This window comes from Chlorocebus sabaeus, chromosome 1 (genome assembly GCF_047675955.1).
Source record: "Chlorocebus sabaeus isolate Y175 chromosome 1, mChlSab1.0.hap1, whole genome shotgun sequence".
Classification (NCBI taxonomy): Eukaryota; Metazoa; Chordata; class Mammalia; order Primates; family Cercopithecidae; genus Chlorocebus; species Chlorocebus sabaeus.
The window spans coordinates 86649387-86675348 of NC_132904.1; the positions used below are offsets into that span (position 1 = coordinate 86649387).

A 25962-nucleotide genomic window follows, 5' to 3' on the forward strand; every position below is an offset into this window, starting at 1 on the left:
TCTTCCAGAGTTTGACGAGTGGGAAATTACAGCAGAGAATCTGGAAGAAGAATCACCAATAGGTCAGGAAAAGCAATACTTAAATTCACTTCTGAGCCGAAATTGGGCATTTTGGGGGGTGGGCGTGGCAAACAGCAGTCGAGTTCTTTAGGAAATAATTAGGGACATTTTCAGCAGCTCCCGCCACCTACTATGTCCGGGTTACTGCGGGATCCGCAGAATGGAAGTTGCCCGCCAACAGGAAGAATGCCTCCTCCCTCTGCAGGGCTTCCTCTCTGCCCTCCAGGGCCCCCGGGGACCACGGGGACCCGGAGGAGCTCGACGCTGCCTTGTTTTCCTTGTCTCGGGACTGGCGGGGAGGGCGGAGGCGCGGCCTTGCGAAGGTCAGCGGAGGCCACGCCGCGCTCACAGAATCCTGCCCGCGCACTCTCTGTTTCTCTGCAGCCCGGAGGCTCGCGAAGGTAGTAGGCGCCCCAAGCTCAGCCCCCAAGAAGCCATGGCGAAGTCAGGGGGCCATCTATACCTTTGGATGTGCTTGACTGCTGCGCTGGCATCTTTCCTGGTGGGGTTTATGGTGGGTAAGTGAGCGAAACACTTTCCCCTTACTCCGAGGCTCGTGATTCTGCAGAGATAAAGGGAGAAATCCTGGAGCTGGAAGGGATTGGGCTGTGCGCTAGCCCTGACCCACTGGGCCAGATAGGATAAACTGCAAATTTCAGCAAAACTGGAAACCAGACGGCTTCCTAATAGACAAAATGTGCTTGAAATTCAAATTTATTAAATGTCCGCTGAGTTCACTAAAGACAACCTAGAGCTGTCACTATCTGCAGGGATGAAAAAAATCGTTTTATTTCCAAGCAACATTAGTGAGTCAAAACTGTCAACTAATGCGGGCAGCACTAAAAGCAAAGCAAAACGAAACGAAACAAAACAAAACAAAACAAAACAAAAACCCCTGCTCTATATTTAAATAAATATGTGTGGAATGTTCCCTGTGTCAGGGACTAGATACTCAGGGAAGAACAAGAAAAGCCATGCCTTCATGCACAACGTGAGAAAATGAAAGAGCTTCCCTTAAATAAAACTCCTTTTAAGCATCTCAAAATTATATTACATATCAGAATTTATAGGTTTTCTGCATTTAATATAAACATTATTTTTTAAAGCCCACCATGATCTACTTGTCAGATAAAGACTTTTTGGGGGGAAGGAGAGAGGGATGGCTTCTAGTTTTAATAAAGTCAAAGTGATTTTGTGGATGTTTGTGTATGTTTGTGCATTTCTTTTTTTTCCGTCAGGCTGGTTTATTAAGCCTCTCAAAGAAACAACCACTTCTGTGCGCTATCATCAAAGTATAAGGTGGGAACTGGTATCCGAAATGAAAGCTGAAAACATCAAATCATTTCTTCGGTGAGTTTTTTTTTTTTTTTTTTTTTTTTACATATTTGATCTTAAAACTCATATTTAAAATATCACAGTGAGAAGCATATTGTAACTGGTTATATGCATGAGGACAGTCTTCTCTGTGTGAAATTACAATATTGGTCATTGACTTATGTTTATGTTTTTTTTTTTTTTAATGTCTCTTTAAACCACTTTTAGGGTGAAATCTGTTAGAATGTTATAAAAGTAGGTCTTTCTGCCCTAACTTTACATAACAAAAAGTATCTGGTTGGCTTATTGAGAGATGTTTCAACTTCATGTAACTTTGGATCTAACTGAATGTTATTCTTTGTTCATCAGTGCCTGGGGCTTAATCAGCAATTTTTTAGATACCATATTCTGTCAGAGACAGTTAGATGCTGGTTGACTAATTTAGTGGAAAAGTGATCCAAGTGTCTGATTCTGTCTGCCAAAAGTTAAACCTTTATCCCATCTTGCAGGTATAAGTTTGTTGTTTACAAATAAGACAAAATGAAACCAAAAAGAGTCATTGCAAATCCTCTAGCTTCTAACCATGAAAAACAGTGGAAATCGGGGGAGTAATCATAAACTCCTTACGAACAATGGCCATAGTATTTATTTCTGTATTCAGACTCTTTCAAATAGGTGTTTTTTTAAAATCAGCTTTAGTGAAGTATAATTTACATAAAATAAACTGCATCCCTATAAACTCTACAATTTGAGAGTTGTGACAGATGTATGTACTGAACAAACTGCCTCCTCCATCATGCTACAAAAATATTCCATTATGCCCTTTGCAGTTTATTCCCCACCCCCCTCCATCTCTGGCACTAGCAATCACTAATAAATTTTATGTCACTGGAGATTCATTTCCATTTTCTAGAATCTTATTTAAATGGAATCATATAGTACATGCTCTTTTGTATCTAGCTTCTTTTACTCAGAATAATGATTTTGAGATTCATCTAGATTGTTGCATGTATTAGTAGTTCATTATTTTTATTGCTAACTAGAATTCCATTGTATGGATATACTGCAATGTGTAGTTGATGGAAATTTGGGTTGATTATAGTTTTTGACTATTGTGAATAAAGCTGCTGTGAACAGATGTTTACAAGTCTTTCTGTGGATATGTGGTTTTATTTCTCTAGAAATGATTGAGTTTGATGATAAGCATAAGTTTAACTTTTTAAGAAAATGCCTAAGATAAGTGAAAAGTGGTTGCATAATTTTGCATTTCTACCCCAAAGTAAGGAAATCAGTATTCCAAAGAGATACGTGCACTCCGATGTTTATCACAGCAGTATTCACAATAGCCAAGATACCGAATCAACTTGATGATCAACTTCCATCAACAAATATTATGGTGTATATACAGGATGGATTATTACTCAGTATAAAAAAGAAAAAAATCCTATCATTTGTAGCAACATGAATGGAACTAAATGTCATTATGTTAAGTGAAATAAGCCAGGCACAGAAAGATACATATTGCATGATCTAACTCATATGTGGGAGCTAAAAAAATTTGATTTCATGGAGATAGAGAATAGAATGATGGTTACCAGAAACTGGAAGGGTAGTGAGGAGGGTGGACGATACTGAGAGGTTGGTTCAATGGGTACAAAAATATAGTTAGATAGAAGGAATAAGACCTAGTATTACATAGCACAATAGGGCAACTAGAGTTAACAATAATTTATCGTATATTTCAAAATAACTAGAGTGCACTTGAAATGTTCTGAACTCAAAGAAATGATAAATGTTTGAGGTGATAGATATCCTAATTACCCTGATTTGATCATTACTTATTGTATGCTTGTATCAAGATATCACATATACCCTATACATGTGTACATGTAGTAGGTAGCCATAACAATTAAAAATGAAGAAATACATTTACAAGTCTATTCACAGCTTTGGCTTATTTTCTATTTAGATATATGTTGTTTTCCCCACTGTGGAGTTTTTTGTTTGTTGTTGTTGTTGTTGTTTTGAGACAGAGTCTCACTCCATCACCCAGGCTGGAGTACAGTGGTGCGATCTCAACTCACCGCAACCTCCATGTCCTAGGCTTAAGGGGTTCTCCCACCTCAGCCTCCTAAGTAGCTGGGACTACAGACACGCATCACCACACGCAGCTAATTTTTAAATTTTTATTTCTTTGTTTATTTTTGTTGTTGTTGTGATTGGTAGAGACAGGGTCTCATTATTTTGCCCAGGCTGGTCTCGAACTCCTGAGCTCAAGTGACCCACCCACTTCACCGTCTCAAAGTGCTAGGATTACAAGCATGAGCCACCATTCCCAACCCCCCTATGGAGTTTTTAGAGTTCTTTATATAGAGTGGACTCTTGAATAATGTGGGCATAGGGTGCTGACCCCCCCATGCAGTCAAAAATCCACATATAACTTTTAACTCCCCCAAAACTTAACTATTAATAGCCTACTAGTGACCTTAGCAATAACATAGACAACTAACATGTATTTTGTATATGTATTATATGCTATATTCTTACAATAAAGTAAGCTAGAAAAAATAAAATTGTATTAAGCAAATCATAAGAAAGAGAAAAAGCATTTACTATTCATTAAGTGAATGTAGATTTTCATAAAGGTCTTCATACAGTCTTCATATTGAGTAGGCTGAGGAGGAGGAGGAAGAGGAGGGGTTGGTCTTGCTGTCTCAAGGATGGCAGAGGCAGACAAGGTAGAGAAGGGGAGGCAGGAAAGGCAGTCACATTCCATTTAACTCTTAGACATCATGTCTGTTTTTTACTTTTTCTTTTCTCTAAACATATTTTTATATACTACCAGTTCTTCTTCCAGAATTTGCTTTAGTGTTAGTGCCCGTATCATATAAAGGACCATTTTGTAAAAGAAGTCAAAAGCAGTCTTGAACAATGGAAAACCTTCTGCCAGATTGTCTAATGTCATCTTGTTTTCTGGCATTGCTTCTTCTGTCTTCTTCCTCATCATCTGGTACTGGTTTAGAAGTACTCATCTCCATCAAATCATCTTCTGTTAATTTTTCTGGTGTCTACTACCTTTGAATTTTTCAAAGATTACTAACATGAAACCCTTCATCCCTCAACCTTTTTTTACTTTTTTTTTTTTTTTTGCCATATTCACAATCTCTTTCATGATTACCTTGTTTGGCTCTGTCATCAATCCTGTGAAGTCATGTACAACATCTGCACACAGTTTTCTTTAGCAGGAATTTATTGTATTGGGCTTGATGGCTTTCACAGCATTTTCTATAACAACGATGGCATCTTCAATGGTGTTAATTCTTTCAGAATTTCATGATGTTCTGTCGGGGTTCTCTTCCATAGGACTGACAATCCTTTCAATAGAGTGCAATGAGCTTTAAAGGTTCTTATTATGACGCCTTGATCTAGGGGGCAAATTAGAGAGATGTGTTTGGGGGCAAGTAGACTACTTGATCTCAGGGTTTCTGGGTAGCCAGAGGTGTCTTCCAACACCAAAAGAACTTTAAAAGGCAGTCCCTTCCCGGCAAGGTATTTCATGACTGCAGGAACAAAGTATGGGTGGAATCAGTCTAGAACATGGGTTTCTGTTGTCCAGGCCTTCTTGTTGTACAACCAAAACACTGAAAGCTGGTGTTTATCTTTTCCCTTCAAGGCTTGGGGATTAGCAGCTTCATAGATAAGGGCAGTCCTTATCGTAAACCCAACTGCATTTGCACAAAACAGTAGAATTCGCCTATCCCTTCCTGCCTTAAATCTCAGTGCTTACATCTCTTCCTTAGTCATAAATATCCTTTGTAGCATCCCCCTCCACCCCCAGAATAGGGCACTTTCATTTGCATTAAGAAACCTGTTCAGGCAGTTATCCTTTCTCCTCAGTAATTTTCTTCATGTCATCTGAGAACCTGTCTACTGCATCTTGGTGAGCAGAAGCTGCTCCTCCTTTAAAAGTTAAACTTCTTTCTAAATTTATCAAACCATCTTTTGCAGGCATACGATTCTCCACCTTTACCTTTCTTTTGCTTTAAATTATCATAGAATGATTTTGCTTTTTCTCAAATCACATTAATTAGAGTCTATAGATATGCCTTTCTTAGAGCAATCCTATACCCACATAAAAGCTACATTTTCAATACAAGAGAAAAAGGTAATTTGCAAAAGTACAAGGTTTTCACACTTGTTGGCACAGCTGCCATGACTGCCTCACAAATTTTTCCTTTTTTTTTTTTTTTTTTTTTTTTTTAACATTAGTCCTTATGCTGGATTTATCTTGAAAACGGAGGGCAATCACAGCTGCAGACCTCAATCTATGGTATACCAAGCAATTCATCTTTTTCTTATAATGTATCATTAGTGGCACTTTGTATGGATCCCATGGTGTTATTAAAGATTTACAGTGTTGTACTAAACACAGTGAGAACTACATGAGAACCATGAGAGATCTTTTTTTTTTAAAACTGCCATAAGCCATTTACTGGAGAAAGAAACTTGTTCACGTAGTGATGATTAGGGAGATGATTAGCATCACACAGTGGTTTAAGCAGATAGTCACCTCAGGAGCTCACTGCAAGAGCAATAAACTGTGGCTACAAAAGTATTACTGTAGTACACAATGTATTACAGTTAATTTTACATAATTATGATTTTATATTGTACCTATGTTTGTTTACATTTCTCTAGACTGCAAATGGCACCATGTAGTCTGTAAGTGTATGAATAGGTTTTGATACATTTTAACTTTTTATAATAGATTAATGTTATTTTAAAATAGTAAATGATAAAATCGATATTATTTGCATGTACTTCATGCATTCATGACGAACCTCTTCTTTTTTAATATTTCTAGGCTATGTGGTTCATTTATAAGTTTTTAAAAAATTGCTGCAAATCTCAAAAAATATTTCCAATATATTTATTGGAAAAAAAATCATATGGAAGTGGACCCATGCTGTTCAAACCTATGTCGTTTCAAGGGTCAACTCTACTCTAGATATAAGTCTTTTGTTGGAAATGCAATGAACAAATATTTTTTTTTCCAGTCTGTAATTTGTCTGTTTGTCCACCCTTATTTGCAGATCAGAAGTTAAAACCTTACTTTGATGAGGTTTAATTTATCAATTTTGCTCTTTTGGATCATGCTTTTGGGTTCATATCTAAGAACTCTTTGATCTGGCCTTTGACCAATTTTGTCTTCTTTTTTCCCCCAAAGGTTTAGAATTTACCTTTTACATTAAAGTTTCTGAACTATTTTGAGTTATTTTGTGCATAAGGAAAGGTTTAGGTTGAGTTTATTCTTTTGCCTGAGAATGTCCAGTTGCTCTATCACCATTTGTTAAAACGTTATCCTTCTTTCATTTAATTGCTTTTGCACCTTTGTTAAAAATTGATGGGGCTTATTTGTGTGAGTCTATTTCTAGATTCTCTCTTTTGTAGAGACAGAGTCTTATTCTGTTTCTGAGTTTTATATACTGCCCTTTTGATCCAGTACTATGCTGTCCTGATTATTAAAGTGATATAGTAGATTTTTAACAAAACATAGAATGATTCCTCTTACCATATTCTTTTAAACTATTATTGTAGCTATACTATATCCCTTACCTTTTCATTTAAAATATATAATAAACACACATTTGTCTCAAAATCTATTGGTGGAATTTTGATAGGAATTACATTAATCCTATAGAGCAATTTGGGAATTATTGACATTTTTGCTATGTCCAGTCTTCTATTACATGAACATGGTATGTTTCCAGTTGTAGATCATCTTTCTTTTATCAGCATTTTGTAATTTGCATTAAGCAGATGCTTTATTTGCTTTGTTAGATTTACATCTAAGTATTTCATTTTCTTTGGAGCAAATGCAAATTATATTGTGTTTTAATTTCACTTGCCACATACTGTTGTTAGCATATAGAAATACAGTTGTGTTTGTGTATTGATATTGTATCCTGTGACCTTGCTGAACTCTAAGAAGGTTTTGTTTGTTTGTTTGTTTTGATTTTGGGGGTGTTTTCTGAGACAGTCTTGCCATATTTCCCAGGCTGGTTTCAAACTCCTGGGGTGAAGCGATCCTCCCACCTTGGCCTCCTAAAGTTCTGGGATTACAAGTGTGAGCCACTGGACTTGGCTGGAAGGTGGGAAAGAGTTTGGTTTGTTTGTTTATTTTTTTTGGTTTGTTTCTTGTAGAGTCATTGGAATTTTCTATGTAGACAATAATGTCATCTTCAAAAAGGGAACGTTTCATTTCTTTTTACTTTCTAATCTATATGCCTTTTACTTTTTAAAGAAAAATTGCCTGTTTGTGCTGACTGGAACTTCCATTATTCTGTTGAATAAGAGTAGTAAGAATGGACATTCTTTTCTTTTTTCTGATCTTAAGGAGAAAGATTTAGTTTCACCATTAAGTATGATGTAGCTGTCGGTATTTTGTTGATGCTCTTTGTCAAGAAAGCTCCCCTCTATTCCAAGACTGCTGAGGGTTTTTTTCATGAATGGGTGTTGAATTTTGTCAAGTGCGTTTTCTGTATCAATTAATATGATCATATGATTTTTCTTTTTTAGCTGGTCATTAGGGTAATTCCTTTATTTCTTTACTAATTTGGGAAGGGGTCAAATTTAATCCAGAGGTATGTTATAGTTTTCTCCACGAATGCGAAATTGTCTATTTGTCCCATTAATTTGGTCAGTTTTTGCTCCATGTATTCTGAGGCTCATTCATTAGGCATATACACATGGATGTTGTTATGTCTTCAAAACAGAATGACCTTTTATTTTTATGAAATGTGCTTCATTATCTTTAGTAATAACGTTTTTGAATCTATTTTATTTCGTATGAATGGAGCCATGTCAGCCTTCTAATACTTATGTTTATATAGGATGTCTTCTTCCATCTACTTACTTTTAACTATCACTTTCATCAGAATTAAAATGTACCCTCTATAGAGAGAACACAGTTGTCACTTGCTGTTTTATCCATTTTTGTAATCTTAATTTAAGTATGCCCTCTGTTGGCAACATATAATAGATATTTGCTTTTTTGTCCACTCTGGTAATCTCTGCCTTGTGAGTGTTTAGTCCATTAACATACAATATAGTTATTGATCGATATAATTAAACTTAAGTCTGCCACTTTATGGCTTGTTTTCTGTTTTCTTTCTGTACCTTTACTCATTTTCTGACTTTTTGATAGTGGGGAAAATATATGAAATTTTCTTTTATTTCAATTTATCTTTTGGCTATACCTCTTTGGCTATACTTTTTAGTGGATACTCTAAAGGTTATATTACACATCTATAATGTTTCACTGTATGCTTAAATTTATTACTGTGTCACTTAATATAAAATGGAAAAGCTCACATTTCTGTATGTCTATTTACTCTCTCCTCCACCATCCTTTATAAAGTAGCTGTCATATGTATCATACATACATGAAATATAAACCTCAAAAAATGCTATATTAATGTTATATTTTTTCTTTGAACATTTATATGTATTGTAAACCAATTAAAGTTAAAATTAGTATTTCATGTTTCTTAGATATTTATCTTTTTTGATGCTTTTGATTTGTTTCTGAAGATTTAGGTTGCCCTGTGCTATTTCTGTTAAGTCTGAATAACTTCCTTAAGTATTTCCTGTAATGTGGAATCTGATGGTGACAAATTCTTAGTTTTTCTTCATCCATAAAATTCTTTACTTCAACTTTATTCTCTAAACATATTTTTCCTGAATATAGAATTCTGGGTTGACTCTGCTAACACACATGAAGTTTTTAGAACTTTAAATGTTTCACTGTCTTCTAGCTGCTGTTATCCTATGAGAAGTTTAGTCACTAAATCATATAACATATATCATTTTTGTCTTTGATTTTCAGTAGTTTTACTACATGTCTAGGTATAGTTTTCTTTAAATTTAGCATGTTTGGGCTCTCTGAGCTTCTTGATAATGTAAATTTATGTCTTCCATTATTTTAGGAAGGTCTTGTTTATTATTTCTTAAAATATCTTTCTGCACCATTTTTTCTCTTCTTTTCTTCTAATACTCCAGTTAAACCCTACAGACAAATACACCCAGTGAAGTACATACACTACAGTTAACAGACAATCCCTGACTTACGACTGTTTGATTTAGAATTTTTCAGCTTTATGATGGATTTATCAGGGTATTAAATGAATTTTCAACTTAGTAATATTTTTGACTTTCAGTGGGTTTATAGGGACATAACCTCACCATAAGTTGAGTAGTATCTCTATTTTCTACCCATCTGTGCTGTAACAACAGATGGGTGATGAGATCACAAGGTTCCATGTTAGTGCCTATGGATGAACTTAAGAGAGCTATTGTAATGAGGAATAAATCAGCTATAATGTTCTTATTCAATTTTAGCTATTTATTATCAAGGCACATCAGATATCAAGAGGTTAGTTCAAAATGTCTGTTTTGGGGTGCTTTTTTGGTGATACAAGGAAAAGAATGAGTAGGAATGAACATCACTTGAAGAGAGACTCAATCTATATATAGCTCATGCAATGCAGTAGCAGCAGGATGGCGGAGGTTTTTTTTTTTTTTTTTTTTTTTTTTGAGACAGACTCTTGCCCTGTTGTCCAGACTGGAGTGCAGTGGCACAATCTCGGCTCCCTGCAACCTCCACCTCCCAGGTTCAAGCGATTCTCCTGTCTCAGCCTCCTGAGTAGCTGGGATTACAGGCTCCCACCACCACACCCGGCTAGTTTTTGTACTTTTAGTAGAGATGTTGACCAGGCTGGTCTCAAACTCCTGACCTCAGGTGATCCACTCGCCTTGGCCTCCCAAAGTGCTGGGATTATGCATAGGTTGATAAGCAATCTTTGAATGGTTTTCATGATGATTAAATACCTTGTTGGTGTTGTTTTTTCTTTCTTTTGCAGCCAACCAAATACAAAAATTACACACCAAGAATGATGACAAGAACAGGGATAGTGGGAAATACAGCATATTAGGGGCCCCCAACTTTAATGAATGAAGAGGCATGACCTAAAATTTTGTAGATGACAGTGCCTAGAAGGTGTAGTGGGTGGTGACTTTTGGTGTAAGCTTCAAAAAAGCTGCTAGTTTGGAAAGAAGAAGAAAGAGATATATTTGAAAGAGCCAGTGGAGAGTAAGAAGGCCTCCTAGCTGAACTTTAGTCATGAGATATGTGGGGTCATGGGAAATAAACAGCCTGCAGGTGAGCAGAGTCCTCAGAGGAAACCAGTTAAGACAAGGAGGTTGGCTGGGCATGGTGGCTCATGCCTGTAATCCCTGCACTTTGAGAGGCTGAGGACAGTGGATCACCTGAGGTCAGGAGTTTGACACCAGCCTGTCCAACATAATGAAACCCCACCTCTACTAAAAATACAAAAAATTAGCTGGGCATGGTGACGTGCACCTGTAATCCCAGCTACTCAGGAGGCTGAAGTGGGAGAATCGCTTGAACCTGGGAGGCGGAGGTTGCAGTAAACCGAGATCGTACCACTGCACTCCAGCCTGGGCAACAAAAGCAAAACTCCACCTGGAAAAACAAATTAAAAAAAAAAAGAAGAAAAGAAAAGAAAAGAAAGACAAGGAGGTCAGGGAAACATTCAGAGAAGGTGCTGAAGATACAGGCGAATTGTTGATTGCAGATCTAAAGGGTTAATGAACACAGCAGAAGAGTTTAGAAGGCAAAGGAGGGCTTGGAGATTGAGTTAAAGGGCTTAAATGTGGGAACAATTTTGTTTCTCCCAGCCACTTTCTTATTAACAGAGCCTCAACTGTGAGTATTCTCCTTCCCTCAGGAGGATATGTGTTCAGTAAAGGTTACCTTCTTCCCAGCCCAGGAATCTCTTGATTGGTTTGAAAAGGGGCAAATAACCCTATTTTGCCTAATGAAATGAGAGAAAAACTTAGCTAAGATCTTCTACAAAAATGTTCCTTTGTTAAACACAAAAGAAGGAATAGTTTTTCTAGTTCGTCCTTGTTTCTACTGAAGTTACTGGGTGAATATGTATGCCTGAAGCTGTAATGCCCATCTTGGGACCATATGGAGAAATTCTGATATAAAATAAAGGATGTTATACCTTCCTACTCTTGTTCTGTACTTCTCTATTTCATTTCAGGGGGTTCTTGAAAATATGGGAGGCAAAAAAGTTCATGGCTAATCCTTCCTCCTAATTTAAAGAAATAAGTATTTTTTTTCTAATTACAAGAATCATATCTGCTCTTTGTAGAAACTAAAATAATGAATTGTATAAATTAGAAATTAAATGTCTCTGTTTTGCTTTTTTATTCCTATACATATAAAATAACTTCCATCTGAACCATTTGTACTTTTTAAAAATAAATATAGTATGAAATTAAGCATCCAATACCTGCAGTTTTCATTTTATGATATAGAGAAGGACATCTTCTCAGAGAAGATGATGCTTGAAGAGTCCTTATGGATGATTAATAGTTTGGAGATAAGAAAGGAGAATGATTAGAAGTGGTAATAGAGGGAGAGTCAGGTAGATGGGACAATATTTTTGGCTGAGATAAGACATTGTGCAAAGGCTAAAAAGTATTAAAGATCATAATCACTTTAGAAGAAAAGTAAGTATACTCAGTGACAGAGAGCAGAAAAGTTTATGAGAGTGATGGGAAATTAATCTGAAAAGACAGAAGAGAGGACCTAACCTAAAAGTGCTTTTAGATGCCATGTTAGAGTGTGAACTTTCTAATGCGGGGTACAGGGAGTTGTAGAAGAATTTTAAGCACATGGGTAATAAGAGCAGATGAATTATTTAGAAATATCACTATTTCTCAAGATCAGATAACTAAAATTTTGGATTCCAGTTCCAGCATTTATTAGCTGTAAAATTATGAGTAGATTATTCAGCCACTCTGTCAGTATCCTCATTTGCAAAATGGGGATGATGGAAGAAGGATTGTGATGATTAAATGAGAAAACACATATGAAAGTGTCTGTAGAGTGCTGGTCATACAACAGGTTTTCAGTACATGTTAATTTCCCTCTACTACCATATATTTTGTGGCTGTCGTCCGGTTAACTAAAAAAAAAAAAAAAAAAAAAAAAAAAAAAAAAAAAAAATTAAAAAAGGGTTTATTTTTATTCTACTGATAGTGGGGGACTTTATTTTTTTATTTTTTATTTTTTATTTTTTTGTGACATAGTCTCACTTCGTCACCCAGGCTGGAGTGCATTGGCATGATCTCGGCTCACTGCAACCTCCACCTCCTAGATTCAAGCAATTCTCCTGCCTTGGTCTCCCACGTAGCTGGGATTACAATCACCTGCCACGAAGCCTGGCTAATTTTTTGTATTTTTGGTAGAGACGGGGTTTCACTTTGTTGGCCAGGCTGGTCTTGAACTCCTGACTTCAGTTGATCCACCCTTCTCGGCCTCCCAAAGTGCCGGGATTACAGGTGTCAGCCACCACGCCCGGCCAGGGACTTTAAAAATATTATTCGGCCGGGCGCGGTGGCTCACGTTTGTAATCCCAGCACTTTGGGAGGCCGAGGCGGGCGGATCACGAGGTCAGGAGATCGAGACCACGGTGAAACCCCGTCTCTACTAAAAATACAAAAAATTAGCCAGGTGCGGTGGCGGGCGCCTGTAGTCCTAGCTACTCAGGAGGCTGAGGCAGGAGAATGGCGTGAATCCGGGAGGCGGAGTTTGCAGTGAGCCCAGGTCAAGATCGCGCCACTGCACTCCAGCCTGGGCTACAGAGCGAGACTGTCTCAAAAAAAAAAAAAAAAAAAAAAAATTATTCACCCCAAGTAAAATAAATCTCACTAAGAACTAGGTTTGTGAGGTCACTTAAATGTTACAACTCATTTACATCCAGAACCAAGAGAACACTGCCCAAATTAAATTCAGCAAGCCTGTACTTTTTGGGTAAAAGGCAAGAACTAAGCACTAAGGGGATATTAAAAATAAAAATGCATGCACTTTGACATCAATGAGATAAATAAGCAACTGCATAGATGATACAATCAACAATAGAAATATCTAAGTTAAACATGGAAGTGCCCAAGTGGTCCCTGCGGATATTAAGATCTAATTTTTTCCCCAAAATGTCTCTGTTCTCTGACAAGCAGCACAAAGGAAAATTATTGGTATAGGAGTATGAGGTTCTTCCAGGGTGTCTTCTCATAGCTGAGCCTTTGCTGATTGTGTCTACCATGAAATGTGTTCTTTTCTGAGGAAGCATAATATGAAAACTGCAGTTGTATACAAATAACTTAAAAATTGGCCTGTCTAGAAACTGGTAACATTAGCTAAGTTTCTTTTATCTGTCATATAGGAACAATAACTTAATGCCCAAAGCATAAGTAGTGCATTTAGAGTAGTTTTTAGGCACATCATCTGAGCATAGTCTTTAACTCCCTCCTATATTTTATTTTCATTGTAGTTCTTTTACAAAGCTTCCTCATCTGGCAGGAACAGAACAAAATTTCTTGCTTGCCAAGGAAATCCAAACCCAGTGGAAGAAATTTGGACTAGATTCAGCCAAGTTGGTTCATTACGATGTCCTCTTATCTTACCCCAATGAGACAAATGCCAACTATATATCGATTGTGGATGAACATGAAACTGAGGTATGTGAAATTGTTGGTACTTTTTATGTTTTACAATCTGACTATTTTATGTGGATTGTAATGTAGGGTCAAGTAAAAGTAGACATTTGTTAATAGTGAGTTATTCATTATCCATTATGTGTTTGACATGGTGTTAAGTCCTGAGGCCAGTTTCTATTATTAGGAAGACAATAATAATGATAAGGCTCTTTCTCATTGTTGTCAGTGTAATTTATCTATTTAATTATAGAACCTAGTTCCAGGATGCTTAATCTGAAGTATATACTTGGAGGCAAAATGAATTATATCTTAATAATAATCTGGAATTTTTCTCTCCAACTTGACATGTTCTAATTCTTGCTAGATTTTCAAAACATCATACTTCGAACCAACACCAGATGGCTACGAGAATGTTACAAATATTGTTCCACCATATAATGCTTTCTCAGCCCAAGGCATGCCAGAGGTAAAATAAAATACATTTGTAATCCAAGTCTTTAAATGATTCTTTTGCTATATAAAATCTGTATAGAGGACTAAAACCAAGGAAATTAGGTGAATCATACATGCTGATCCATTGTTTGATATTCAGTACTATGAAAACCTCATCCCCCAATTAAAAAAAATTATAATAAAATAGAAAAGAACACCAGAGAAAAAAGAAACAAAACAAATACATTAAAAACTGATCCTGCTGAAGCAGATGCCACTCTTTGAAATAACAAAGAAACTGCTGAACACGCTTTTAATTCAGTGAGGCAGTAGGTGTTTTTTGTTTGTTTTTGTTTTGTTTAGTTTTTTTGAGACGGAGTTTCAATGTTGTCACCCAGGCTGGAGTGCAGTGGCGCAATCTCGGCTCACTGCAACCTCTGCCTCCCGGGTTCAAGCAATTATCTTGCCTCAGCCTCCTGAGTAGCTGGGACCACAGGTGCATGCCGCTATGCCCAGCTAATTTTGTATTTTTTGTTTTAGTGGAGACAGGGTTTCTCTATGTTGTTCAGGCTAGTCTCGAACTCCCAACCTCAGGTGATCCGCTCGCCTCAGCCTCCCAAAGTGCTGGGATTACAGGTGTGAGCCACCGCGCCCAGCCGGCAGTAGGTGTTTTTACAAGCTTCTTTCCATTGTTAATAGTTTGAATTTTTTATGGATTCATAGATAGGATTTTATAGATCATACCATAGAGGTTCTTAAGGTAATGCAATGGTTGGAAAGTAAATAAATATAGTTAGGATCTTTAAAATGACATTTATTTACTCTATTCCCTGTGGCTTAGTATACACTGATAATTTCTTCAACACAGGATACACTGTTTAAATATGTCTGGCTCAGTGCGGTGGCTCACACCTGTAATCCCAGCACTTTGGGAGGCTGAGGGGGGCAGATCATTGGAGGCCAGGAGTTCAAGACCAGACTGGCCAACATGGTGAAACCCCATCTCTACTGTTAAAAAATACAAAAATTATCTGGGCATGGTGGCGTGTGTCTGTAATCACAGCTACTCTGGTCGTTGAGGCAGAATCGCTTGAACTCAGGAGGTGGAGGAGGTTGCAGTTAGCCAAGACAGCACGACAGCACTCCAGCCTGGATGACAGAGTGAAATTTTGTCTCAAATATAATAAATAAATAAATAAATAAATAAATAAATAAATAAGTCTTATACATTGTCATTTTTAAAAACCTTTCCAGGATTTTAACAGACTCTCTAATGACTTCTGCATAATTACCGTGGGTCTGTTTATTATTCCTCAAATAAAGAAAGGAAACACTTTTGATGATATAGTATTGTGAAGCAAACTTATTTTTTGTTTTTTTTCTTGAATTTTAGCAGTATTATATATTTTTTCTTTTCCCTATAGGGAGATCTTATATATGTGAACTATGCTCGCACTGAAGACTTTTTCAAACTAGAAAGAGAGATGGGCATCAACTGTACTGGGAAGATTGTTATTGCAAGATATGGAAAAATCTTCAGAGGAAATAAAGTACAGTATTATTTGTTTTTCCACAGAGAATGAGAGGATATATATATTCTGTAAATGTAAATGACCAACTTGCATCTCAGTTTCCAAATTGCTTTCAAACATTTCTTTTCTTTTTTTTTTTTCCTATTTGCCATGGATACACAGAAACTCATGTTTTTATGTTTTCTCAAATACCTGGAAAAGAAAATTATTTTGTAATCCTTTTTATTACAAAAGTAATATTTGCTTTTTGAAATTTAATTGAAGGAAATTTATATAAAGTAAAAAATGAAGAGCTCCCCTGTATTACCCACTTCATTATCCAGATGTAATCAATCTTAATAGCTTTTCTCAAATCTAATTATGTGGAATATAAATACATCTGTCCCTATATGCCCATTTTACACATATTTATTTATTACCTTTTACATTGTATATTACAATACTTAATTTTTTTCATTCAGCCAAGACTCATATTCTTCATGTCCGCACATCGAGAGTTATGTAATACATTGGTTAAGAGTATAGAACCCTAGATCCGTATCACTTGGGTTCTGGTCTAGATCCTATTCTTTCTAGATCTTTTACTGTTACTTAACGTATTAAGTAACAGTAAGCATGTTAAGTTAAGCATGTTACTTAACTTCTCTGTTGCAAAGTTTCCTCATATATAAAATGCGAATGCCAATAATAGCACCAATCTCATAGAGTCCTTATTGAATGACTTTGTTTGAAAGCACTTAGGATAGTGGCTGGTACTTAGTAATTTCTATATAACTTCTTATTAATTACTTCACTATTTTAAATGATGGCATCATATTTCACAGAATTGACAAGCAATTTATTTAACCATTCCACTACTGATGATGTTTGTCTAACCTTGAATTTGTTACTACTACAAATAATTTAATTGTGAACATCTTTGTCAATATATGCTTCAGAAATTTGTGTGAAGATTATTGTAGTATAGATTCATAGAAATTAAATGGCTAAATAATAGTGTATATTCTTTCAAAATTTTGATAGATGTCATCAATTTTCCTTCAAAAAGTTGTGACAGATTATACTCTGAGTGATATAACAGGGTGCTCTCTAAATATTGGAATTCATTTTTATGAATCAAGACTGTTATCCATCTTCTGCTACAATACTTTTGGTGAAGAAGAATTTAGTATCTCACAGGGTACATTTTCCTATTCTTGGCCAGTTTGGATTGTTAGAAAGATGTTTACAAAAACCCTGGGCCATTTTTCGCAAAATATGACTGCTCTGCATACAATTTTGAATCAGTTTGGTTCCATAAATATTTGTAGAATGCTTACTCTATGATGTGCAAGATTTTAAAGTAGTTTAAAATTAAGAAGACATGGTTCATGTTTTCAAAAACACCCTCAGCCTAATAGGGGAGATAGGCATTTAAAAGATATTTTAATACATTATGAGCTATCCTATAATATAGAAAATGTAGAACTACAAAGAAGGAACATTAATTCTACAGTTGCAGGTTATAATAGGAATGCTTCACAGAAGAAATGATAATTTGTTTAGAATTCCATGGAATAATGGATGTCTGTTAGGTCTAACAGGTGGGAAATTGTGTTCAAAGCCAAGAGAACTGAATGTGTAATTGTATGATAAAAGGCAGTGTCTAAATATCCTTCCATTATTAAATTAATGTCTTTCTTATATGAATAAGCCAACCATTTGCCATGTCTGCATTATGAATTGCACATTGCTCCTGCAGGTTAAAAATGCCATGTTAGCAGGAGCCATAGGAATCATCCTGTACTCAGATCCGGCCGACTACTTTGCTCCTGAGGTACAGCCATATCCCAAAGGATGGAATCTTCCTGGAACTGCAGCCCAGAGAGGAAATGTGTTAAATTTGAATGGTGCTGGTGACCCACTCACTCCAGGCTATCCAGCAAAAGGTGAGGGATGAGTCTATCAGTCCACCAATTTTGCGAAAATACTCCTTGCCCTTTTAAAAGGAGGAAAACAAGCATGTTCAGAATAATAAAATTGAGTACACTTATATCATTTTGGATTACTGCTGCTAGGAATTTTAAAACATTTGTTCTTGTATTATTTTAAATTCTCATGAGATGTCGGCATGGGGAGTAAACTCATATTCTCCTTCTTCCTTTATTAGAGTTCAGAAATACTGATCCTCATACCTAAAGTAATGCTCCCTTTAACAAATGACAATTTAGGTTCCCTGAATTACTGATGGATTGTATTCTTCTTCATACATACATTTCTTTTTTTTTTTTAAAAAAATGAGCTTTTGTGTTATTTAAAACATAAAATTTGAAGTTTTACATATGTGAAATGACCTCTACAATCAAAATAATGAACACACCTATTATCCCAAAAAAGCTTCTTCTCATCTGTTTATATTCCCACCCTCTCAACTCTTCCTTCCCACTTCATGCCAATCTCTAGGCAACCATTCCTCTTGCTTTCTGCTGTCAGCATGATTATTTTGAGATGTGTCCATGTTGGCATCTTTGTCAATAGTTTTTCTTTCTTTTGCTGAGTAGTATTCCCTTGAATGGCTATACCGCAGTTTACTTCTTTACTTGTAGATGGACATTTGGATTGCTTTCAGTGTGGGGGCTATTACAGATAAAGGTGTCATGAACAGTTGTACAAGACCTTGTATGTACGTGTTCTCTTATTTCTCTTTGGGAAATATTTGGAAGTGAAATGCCTGAATACTATGGTTAGTTGGATATTTAACTTTCACAGAAATTTTTAAATTGTTCTCTGAAGTTGTTTCATTTTATATTTCAACAGTAATGTATGAGCATTCTATTTGCTATGTCCTCACCAATATTTAGTATGTCAATCTTTTCAATTCTACATTCTAACAGATGTGTACAACTTCCAGGTTACAACGTTTCTATTTTTCAAAACGTTGTGCCTAATTTTGGTCCTTTCTATGTGAGTTTTAGAACTAATTTACAATTTTCACCAAAAAGCCTCCTCGGAGTTTGATTGAGATTGAATGAAATATATAAATCAATTTGGGGAGAATTGGCAATATTTGGGAGAATTGAATTAACAATATTTACTTTTCTGATCCATAAATAAAATGTAACTTTGCAACCTTTAATTTCTTTCAGCAAAGTTTTATGGTTTCACTGTATGAATCATGCATACCTTTTCTCAGATTTATCCACAAACATTTCATAGTTTTATGCTATTGTAAAGTTTCAATTCCAACTTTTCATTACTAGGAAATGAAAACATTATTCTATTTCTAGAAAAAATACATTGGTCTTGTATCCTGCAAACTTGTTAAACCCATCAATTCTGCTAGTTTTTGTAGCTTCTATCAGCATTTTTATATACATGATTATGTCATCTGCAAATGAAGATAATTTTATTTCTTGGTTTTCAATCTACATGCCGTTCCTTTCCCCCCTTTCCCCCCCCCCACCCCCCCCTTTCTTCTTTTTGCCTTATTGTACTGGCTAGAATCTCCAGGACATTTTTTTTTTCTTCTTTTTATATACATTTTATAGGGGTACTCCAGTACAATGTTGAATAGAAGTTGTAACAACAGACATACTTGCTTTTTACTTCTGTTCCAACAGGGAAAGTATCCACTCTTTCTCTGTCAAATATTATGCTAGCTCTAGGTTTTTTATAGATTCCTTTTGTCACAGTGAAGAAATTTACTTCTATCCTAATATACTGGGCGTTTTTATTAGACATGTATATTAGATTTTGCCAAATGTTTTTTTTTCTATGCACATAGAGATGATCATATGTTATTATTTACTTTTGTTAAATTATATGATTGTTTTTAATGTTAATCCAACCCTGTCATCCTAAAATAAATCCAATTTGGTGACAATGTATTATCCTTTTACATACTGTTGAATTTTTGATATATTTTTGTTAAGAATGTTTCTGTCTATGGTCATAAGGGATGTTAAGCTGTAGATTTATTTTCTTGTAATATCTTTATGTCATTTGGTATCAGAGAAATGCTGGCCTCTTAGAATGAGTTGGGAACCATTTCATCTTCACTTTTTTGCAAGAGCTTATAAAGAATGGGTTCAATGTTGTCTATAAATACTTGGTAGAATTCTCCAGGGATCTATCTGGGCCTGAAGTTTTTTATGGAGAACTGTTTTTCACTACAAGTTGAATTTCTTTTATATATAATCTATTTATTCTCAAGTGAGTCTTGGTAGTTTGCATTTTTACAAAGATTTTTGTCCATTTCATCTAACTTGTTGAATTTATGAGCATAGAGTGGTTTATAATATTTTCTTACTATTCTTCTGTCTGCAGGTACTAGAGTGATATTCTCTCCTTTATTCCTGATGTTAGCAAGTTAGTCATTTCTCCTTTTGTCCTGATCTGTCTTGTTGGAAGTTTATTAGTTTTATTGATCTCAGATAACCAGGTTTGGGTTTCATTGATTATCTTTACTATTATTTTTGTTTCCTATTTCTTTTTTTAAATTTAAATAGAGATAGCTCTTGCTGTGCTACCCTGGCCAGTCTCAAACTCCTTGACTCAAGCAGTCCTCCTGACTTGGCCTCCCAAAGTGCTGGGATTACACACATGAGCCATCAGGAACCCAGCCAGTTTCTATTTCTTAGATTTCTGCTGTGATATTTATCATGTCCTTTCTCCTGCTTATTTTGGCCTTTATTTGTTCTTTTTCTAGTTTCTGAAAGTGGAAACTGATGTCATTTGTTGGAAACTTAACTTTTTTTCTAAGATGGATTACTTAGTGCTATACCTCTCTCTATACACACTACTTTAGCTTCATCCTGCAGATTTTAATATATTGTGGTTTTACTTTATTTTAGAGACAAGATCCCACTCTGTCACCCTGTCTGTCACCCAGGCTGGAGTGCAGTGGTCCAACCACAGCTCACTGTAACCGCAAACTCCCAGGTTCAAGTGATTCTCCTGCCCCAGCCTCCCAAGTAGCTGGAACTATAGGCATGTACCACCATGCCCAGTTAATTTTTTAATGTTTACTTTTAGAGATGGGTCTTGTTGTGTTGCCTAGGCTGAGTGTTTTTATTTTTATTTGGTTCCAAATACTTACTAATTTCCCTTTCGTTTCTACTTTGACCCATGGTTTATTTATAAATGTGTTATTTAATTTTGAAATATTTGAGGATGTTCTAGGTATCTTTCTAATATTGATTTCTAATTTAATTCCACTGAGGTCGCAGAACATACTGAGAATTTACTGAGACATGTTTTATGGCCCAGAATATGGTCTATCTAATATATATTCTATTTGCACTTGAAAATAATGCATATTCAGCTTTTGGTTGGAGTATTCTGTAAATGTCAATTAGGTCAAATTAGTTAATAGTGTTATGAAAGTCTTATATACTTACCGATTTACTACCTAATTATATTGTTAAAATTTTTGTTTCAGCAGTCAATTATCTCATGAGGTTACTTACCTAATAAAAATCTCATGATAGAACTATTATTTTACATATTTTATTATTTTTAAAGTGTTTCATTTACATAAAATAAGGTGAATAAAAAATAAGGTGTTTCAGGCATGAAGGTAAATTTGGTTCCTTTAACTCTATCTTGACTGAAAACCACAGTTCCAATGAGGTTTTAGGGCTGGCAATAATTTTCAGTCTTCCTTGAATGATGATATATTACATTACTATTTGAGTAAGATGTTTCTCATTTATTCCCAAGATTGCATATGTTCTCTTGGGTTTTTTTCCAATTATTTATAGTTTCAGAATCTAGGACACATTTTCTAAGCATCTTGTTAATAACGTTTCTCGGAGAAAGATTCAAAAGATCCTTGAGGAAATAAAATATTCTTGTAAAGGTCAAGAAAATTATGTGAAATGTCAAAACAAATTTGGAAAACTGTCATCTCTATAATTAATATTACCTTAAAATGTAAATGATTTATTAAATAAGATGTATTAGGTAAAACAATTGTCTGACTTTGGGGGAACTTTTATTATTTATTATTTATTTATTTGTTTATTTATTTATTTTTGAGACGGAGTCTTGCTCTGTCACCAGGCTGGAGTTCAGTGGCCTGATCTTGGCTCATTGCAACCTCTGCCTCCTGGGTTCAAGCAATTCTCCTGCTTCAGCCTCCCAAGTAGCTGGGACTACAGGTGTGTACTACCACTCCTGGCTAATTTTTGTATTTTTAGTAGAGACAGGGTTTCACCATGTTGGCCAGGATGGTCTCGATCTCTTGACCTCATGATCTGTCCACCTTGGCCTCCCAAAGTGCTGGGATTACAGGTGTGAGCCACCATGCCCAGCCGGGAACTTTTAATTTTGGCATAATTGCAAATGTATAGCAAATCTGCAATGGTAATGCAAAAAATCCCTGTATATCTCTTGCTCAGATTTTAAAATTGTTTTCATTTTATGCATTTGACTTTTTAGAATACACTTTCAGACTTGATGTTGAAGAAGGAGTGGGAATTCCCAAAATACCTGTACATCCCATTGGATATAATGATGCAGAAATATTATTACGGTATAGTTTTCTTGTTGGATATAAGATTAAGATATTTTGCACTAGGTGTCTATTTTCTCATCAAAAACCAATATGGCATTCTTATGTTAAACATAAAGTTTTATAACTAAATTACTCCTGAAATAGGTATAACAGGGTATACTAGCTTTTCATTTCATAAAAGTAGTCATTTGGTGACTAAGAAATAAAAATAAAATATCTCTCTGCTGCAAATGAAATTCTCAAATACAAAACTATGTCCAAAGATAATTCTGATTTGAGATTTTTCAAGCAAATGAATTTTCATAGGTATTCATTAGATATTTATATTCAACATGTATCATAAGAATGTGACAATGCCCCCCACTTACTAGAGGTATGACCTTGGACCAGTTGCTTAAACTTTCTCTGACTCAGTTTCTTTATTTGTAAGATGAAACTAGTAACTGTTTCTCCTTGATAGTGTTATTATGAGATCATATGTGTAAAATACTTAGCACCGTATTTAGAATATAGTGAACAATTATTGTATTCTATAACTGACATTTCTTTACATATCTCTCAACTGCCGTTTTTAAATGCCTGTATGAGTATTACAACTTAATAATTGTTTGAGTGCCTACTATGTAATCAGCAGCTTCTTTACAAATTAATTTATTCTCCTTAATGGAGTCATTAATTTCCTATATTCAGGATTTCTTGGATTCAGTGAATCCCCACATAAATAATTAAGGTAAAAAATAAGGTGATGGGCTTCCCATTTGCCATCACTATTTTATTTTTTCTCTTTGCTCTTATCACTAACATATCACATATTTTACATATTGATTTCTGTATGGCTCTCTCACTAGAATATGAACCCCACAAAGCAGGGACTTTTTGACAGTACCTGGCACAAATGACAAATATTCGTGTTATATATGAATGAAATATTGTCATCAAACTTTATAATTTCTCCTTAGAAATGGTGATAGTCAGCCTTTTTCTGTCACTTTCATTTTATTTTGACAGCCACTTGGGAGGAATCGCTCCACCAGATGAGAGCTGGAAGGGAGCCCTTAATGTGAGTTATAGTATCGGACCTGGCTTTACAGGGAGTAATTCTTCCAGGTAATTTTGCATTACTTTAATAGTCTGAAAAAGTTTTTTATTTTTAATGGAAACATGTCAAGATAACTGTTCTGCCAGGGATAATTTGCTTATCTCTTTTTCTCTTTTTCATTACTAAACAATTAACAATTTTACATTACTTAAGAAGTACTTACAAAATGAAATATTGAATTCTTTCACTAGTCATAGCATAATGTTAGTTTCATAGAATCTCAAAAATTACTATATTTGAATTCTAAGTTTTAACATTTCAAAGATTTTTCAAAATTCTCTCTTCATCTAATTTTTAAAATCGTTTTTCAAATGACTTTCAAAGTGATATACATGTGAAAAACTAGGTGAAGGTGCTGGGTGTGGTGGCTTACACCTGTAATCCCAGCATTTGGGAGGCCGAGGCAGGCGGATCACCTGAGGTTGGGAGTTTGAGACCAGCCTGGCCAACATGGAGAAACCCCTTTTCTACTAAAAATACAAAAATCAGCCAGGCGTGGTTGTACATGCCTGTAATCCCAGCTACTTGGGAGGCTGAGGCAGGAGAATCGCTTGAACCCGTGAGGTGGAGTTTGCGGTGAGCCGAGATGCACCATTGCACTTGAGCCTGGGCAACAAGACTGAAACTCCATCTCAAAAAAAAAAACCTAGGTGAACTTAAGGGAGAAGGAAAGATGAAGAGAGAAGGGAGCCAACATTTATAGATCACTTACTGTGCGCGTTAAATGAGTTCAAATGGATAAATCACATAGCTACTATAAGGCTCAATAGAATTAATATTACAATTATTATTGTTATTAAAACATGATAACACTCTTCTAGAAGAGATGTGATCACAAATTGCATGTTTATTGAGCTTAGTCTTACAGAAAGAGTAAAAGTTTACCACTGGGTCAAGGCAGGCAAGAAATGCCAACTAGAGAAATCAGCTTGTACAGAGTTGTTGAACAGCATGGCATGATCAGAACTTCAAGAAGTTTGATTTGCCTGAAATGTGATGGGAGAGAAAAATGTAATACTGATAAATCAGAGTGCATATAACTGTTTTTATTAAACCAAAAGTATTAAATCAGTCTTGTTTGCTAACAATTTACCCTTAACTATGTGAATTTGGATTCTCAGAATATTTTTTTAGTTTCTGTAGGATTCATTTCTTTCATTCCAGAAATTTTAAAGTATTAGAAGTACAATTTCTTTGTTTTAAAATAAGTTCATAAATGTTTGATTTATATGTGTTTATCTCTATAATTCAATCAGAACAGTGTTCTTTTAATTTAAGAGACTTTATTATCTTATTTGTTTATACCCTCCAGAGAAAGGAAAACATAACTTACTCAATGAAAGGTAAAGCCCTTTCTGATTTATAAGCAGAAACATATAGACAGAGAAAACATATAACTTCAGTTCTACACTTTTAGTCACAATTAAAGAGTAAACTCAAAAACATAAACATTCCTAGGTCTAGATATAAAATAGCCGTGCTCCTTCACTGTGAGCACAGAATTCTCTATTGGTTAGAACTCAAAATGGACAAATACACAAACAACAACAACAAAACTAAAAACTAGATTCTCTCATGTCTCACCTCACAGAGATCTCGATAATCCATTAATCCATTTACAGATATTATCAAATGACAAGACATAAAGGCAAACTCCAAATCATTGCTGCTACCAATGAGGAATAACTTAATCTGCCCTGAGCAATGCGGAAACATAAAACACAACATCAGTAGAGAAAAAATAAAGCTAGGGATACAGAGTATCAGCAAAGTTAAATTTCTTCTGTTGCTTAGAATTTACATGTGAGAGCCAAAAGAAGATATGAAGAATTGGTTTAAGCTGCCCATACCTGGTTCTGCAAAATGAATCCATTGTACCTCAAAGTGGAACCTCCAAACATCTTCCGCAGTGAGGAAAGGAACACAAACATTCACTAGACAGATTGTGCATTTCAGTGGATTTGAATTATTTGCATTACTTTCATATTTCTACAAGTTAACTTCTTTCTCTACAGAGCTGTAAAATAGTCTAGTTAAGAACACTGACAGGTAAAGGTGACCATAATGGATGAGCCAAAGTTTTTCCCAATTTTTCCTTACAAGATTATATTCATTTATTTCACGAATATTTCTTGAGCATTTCCTATGCCCCGAGCACCATTCTGGGTCCTGGGGATTCTGCAGTGAACAAAGCAGGCAAAAAATCTCCTCCCTGTAGAGACTCCATTCTGGAGTTCAGTTTATTTGAAACGTGATAAAGTAATAATGGGACAAATAAATATTCTTCTGGAGCTCAAAAATACTAAAAACGAGAAAGACATAGGTTTAAAGATGGAGATGTGCTTCTTTGAGAATCTTAGCAGATAGCCTATGTTTTTGTTTAGAGTAATATCAATTTTTTTCATTCCTCATATGTTGCATTTTTCTTTACTTGATTT

At 35.3% G+C, this 25962-nt stretch overlaps 1 protein-coding gene across 2 annotated transcripts in view; it reads left to right on the plus strand.

Annotated features, from left to right (window-relative positions):
* Window positions 1-218: 218 nt before the first annotated feature.
* NAALAD2 (N-acetylated alpha-linked acidic dipeptidase 2) overlaps window positions 219-25962 on the plus strand; it is a 56406-nt gene continuing 30662 nt past the window's right edge. Inside the window, exons 1-8 of one of the 2 annotated variants that reach the window (XM_038005357.2) lie at window positions 219-578; window positions 1299-1410; window positions 13800-13986; window positions 14330-14431; window positions 15822-15947; window positions 17671-17857; window positions 22350-22443; window positions 23434-23532. In XM_038005357.2, the coding sequence (XP_037861285.2) occupies window positions 221-578; window positions 1299-1410; window positions 13800-13986; window positions 14330-14431; window positions 15822-15947; window positions 17671-17857; window positions 22350-22443; window positions 23434-23532 (1265 nt within the window). In that variant the 5' untranslated portion in view covers window positions 219-220. The remainder of the gene's footprint in view (window positions 579-1298; window positions 1411-13799; window positions 13987-14329; window positions 14432-15821; window positions 15948-17670; window positions 17858-22349; window positions 22444-23433; window positions 23533-25962) is intronic. The other variant, XM_008020489.3, reaches the window with a different exon arrangement.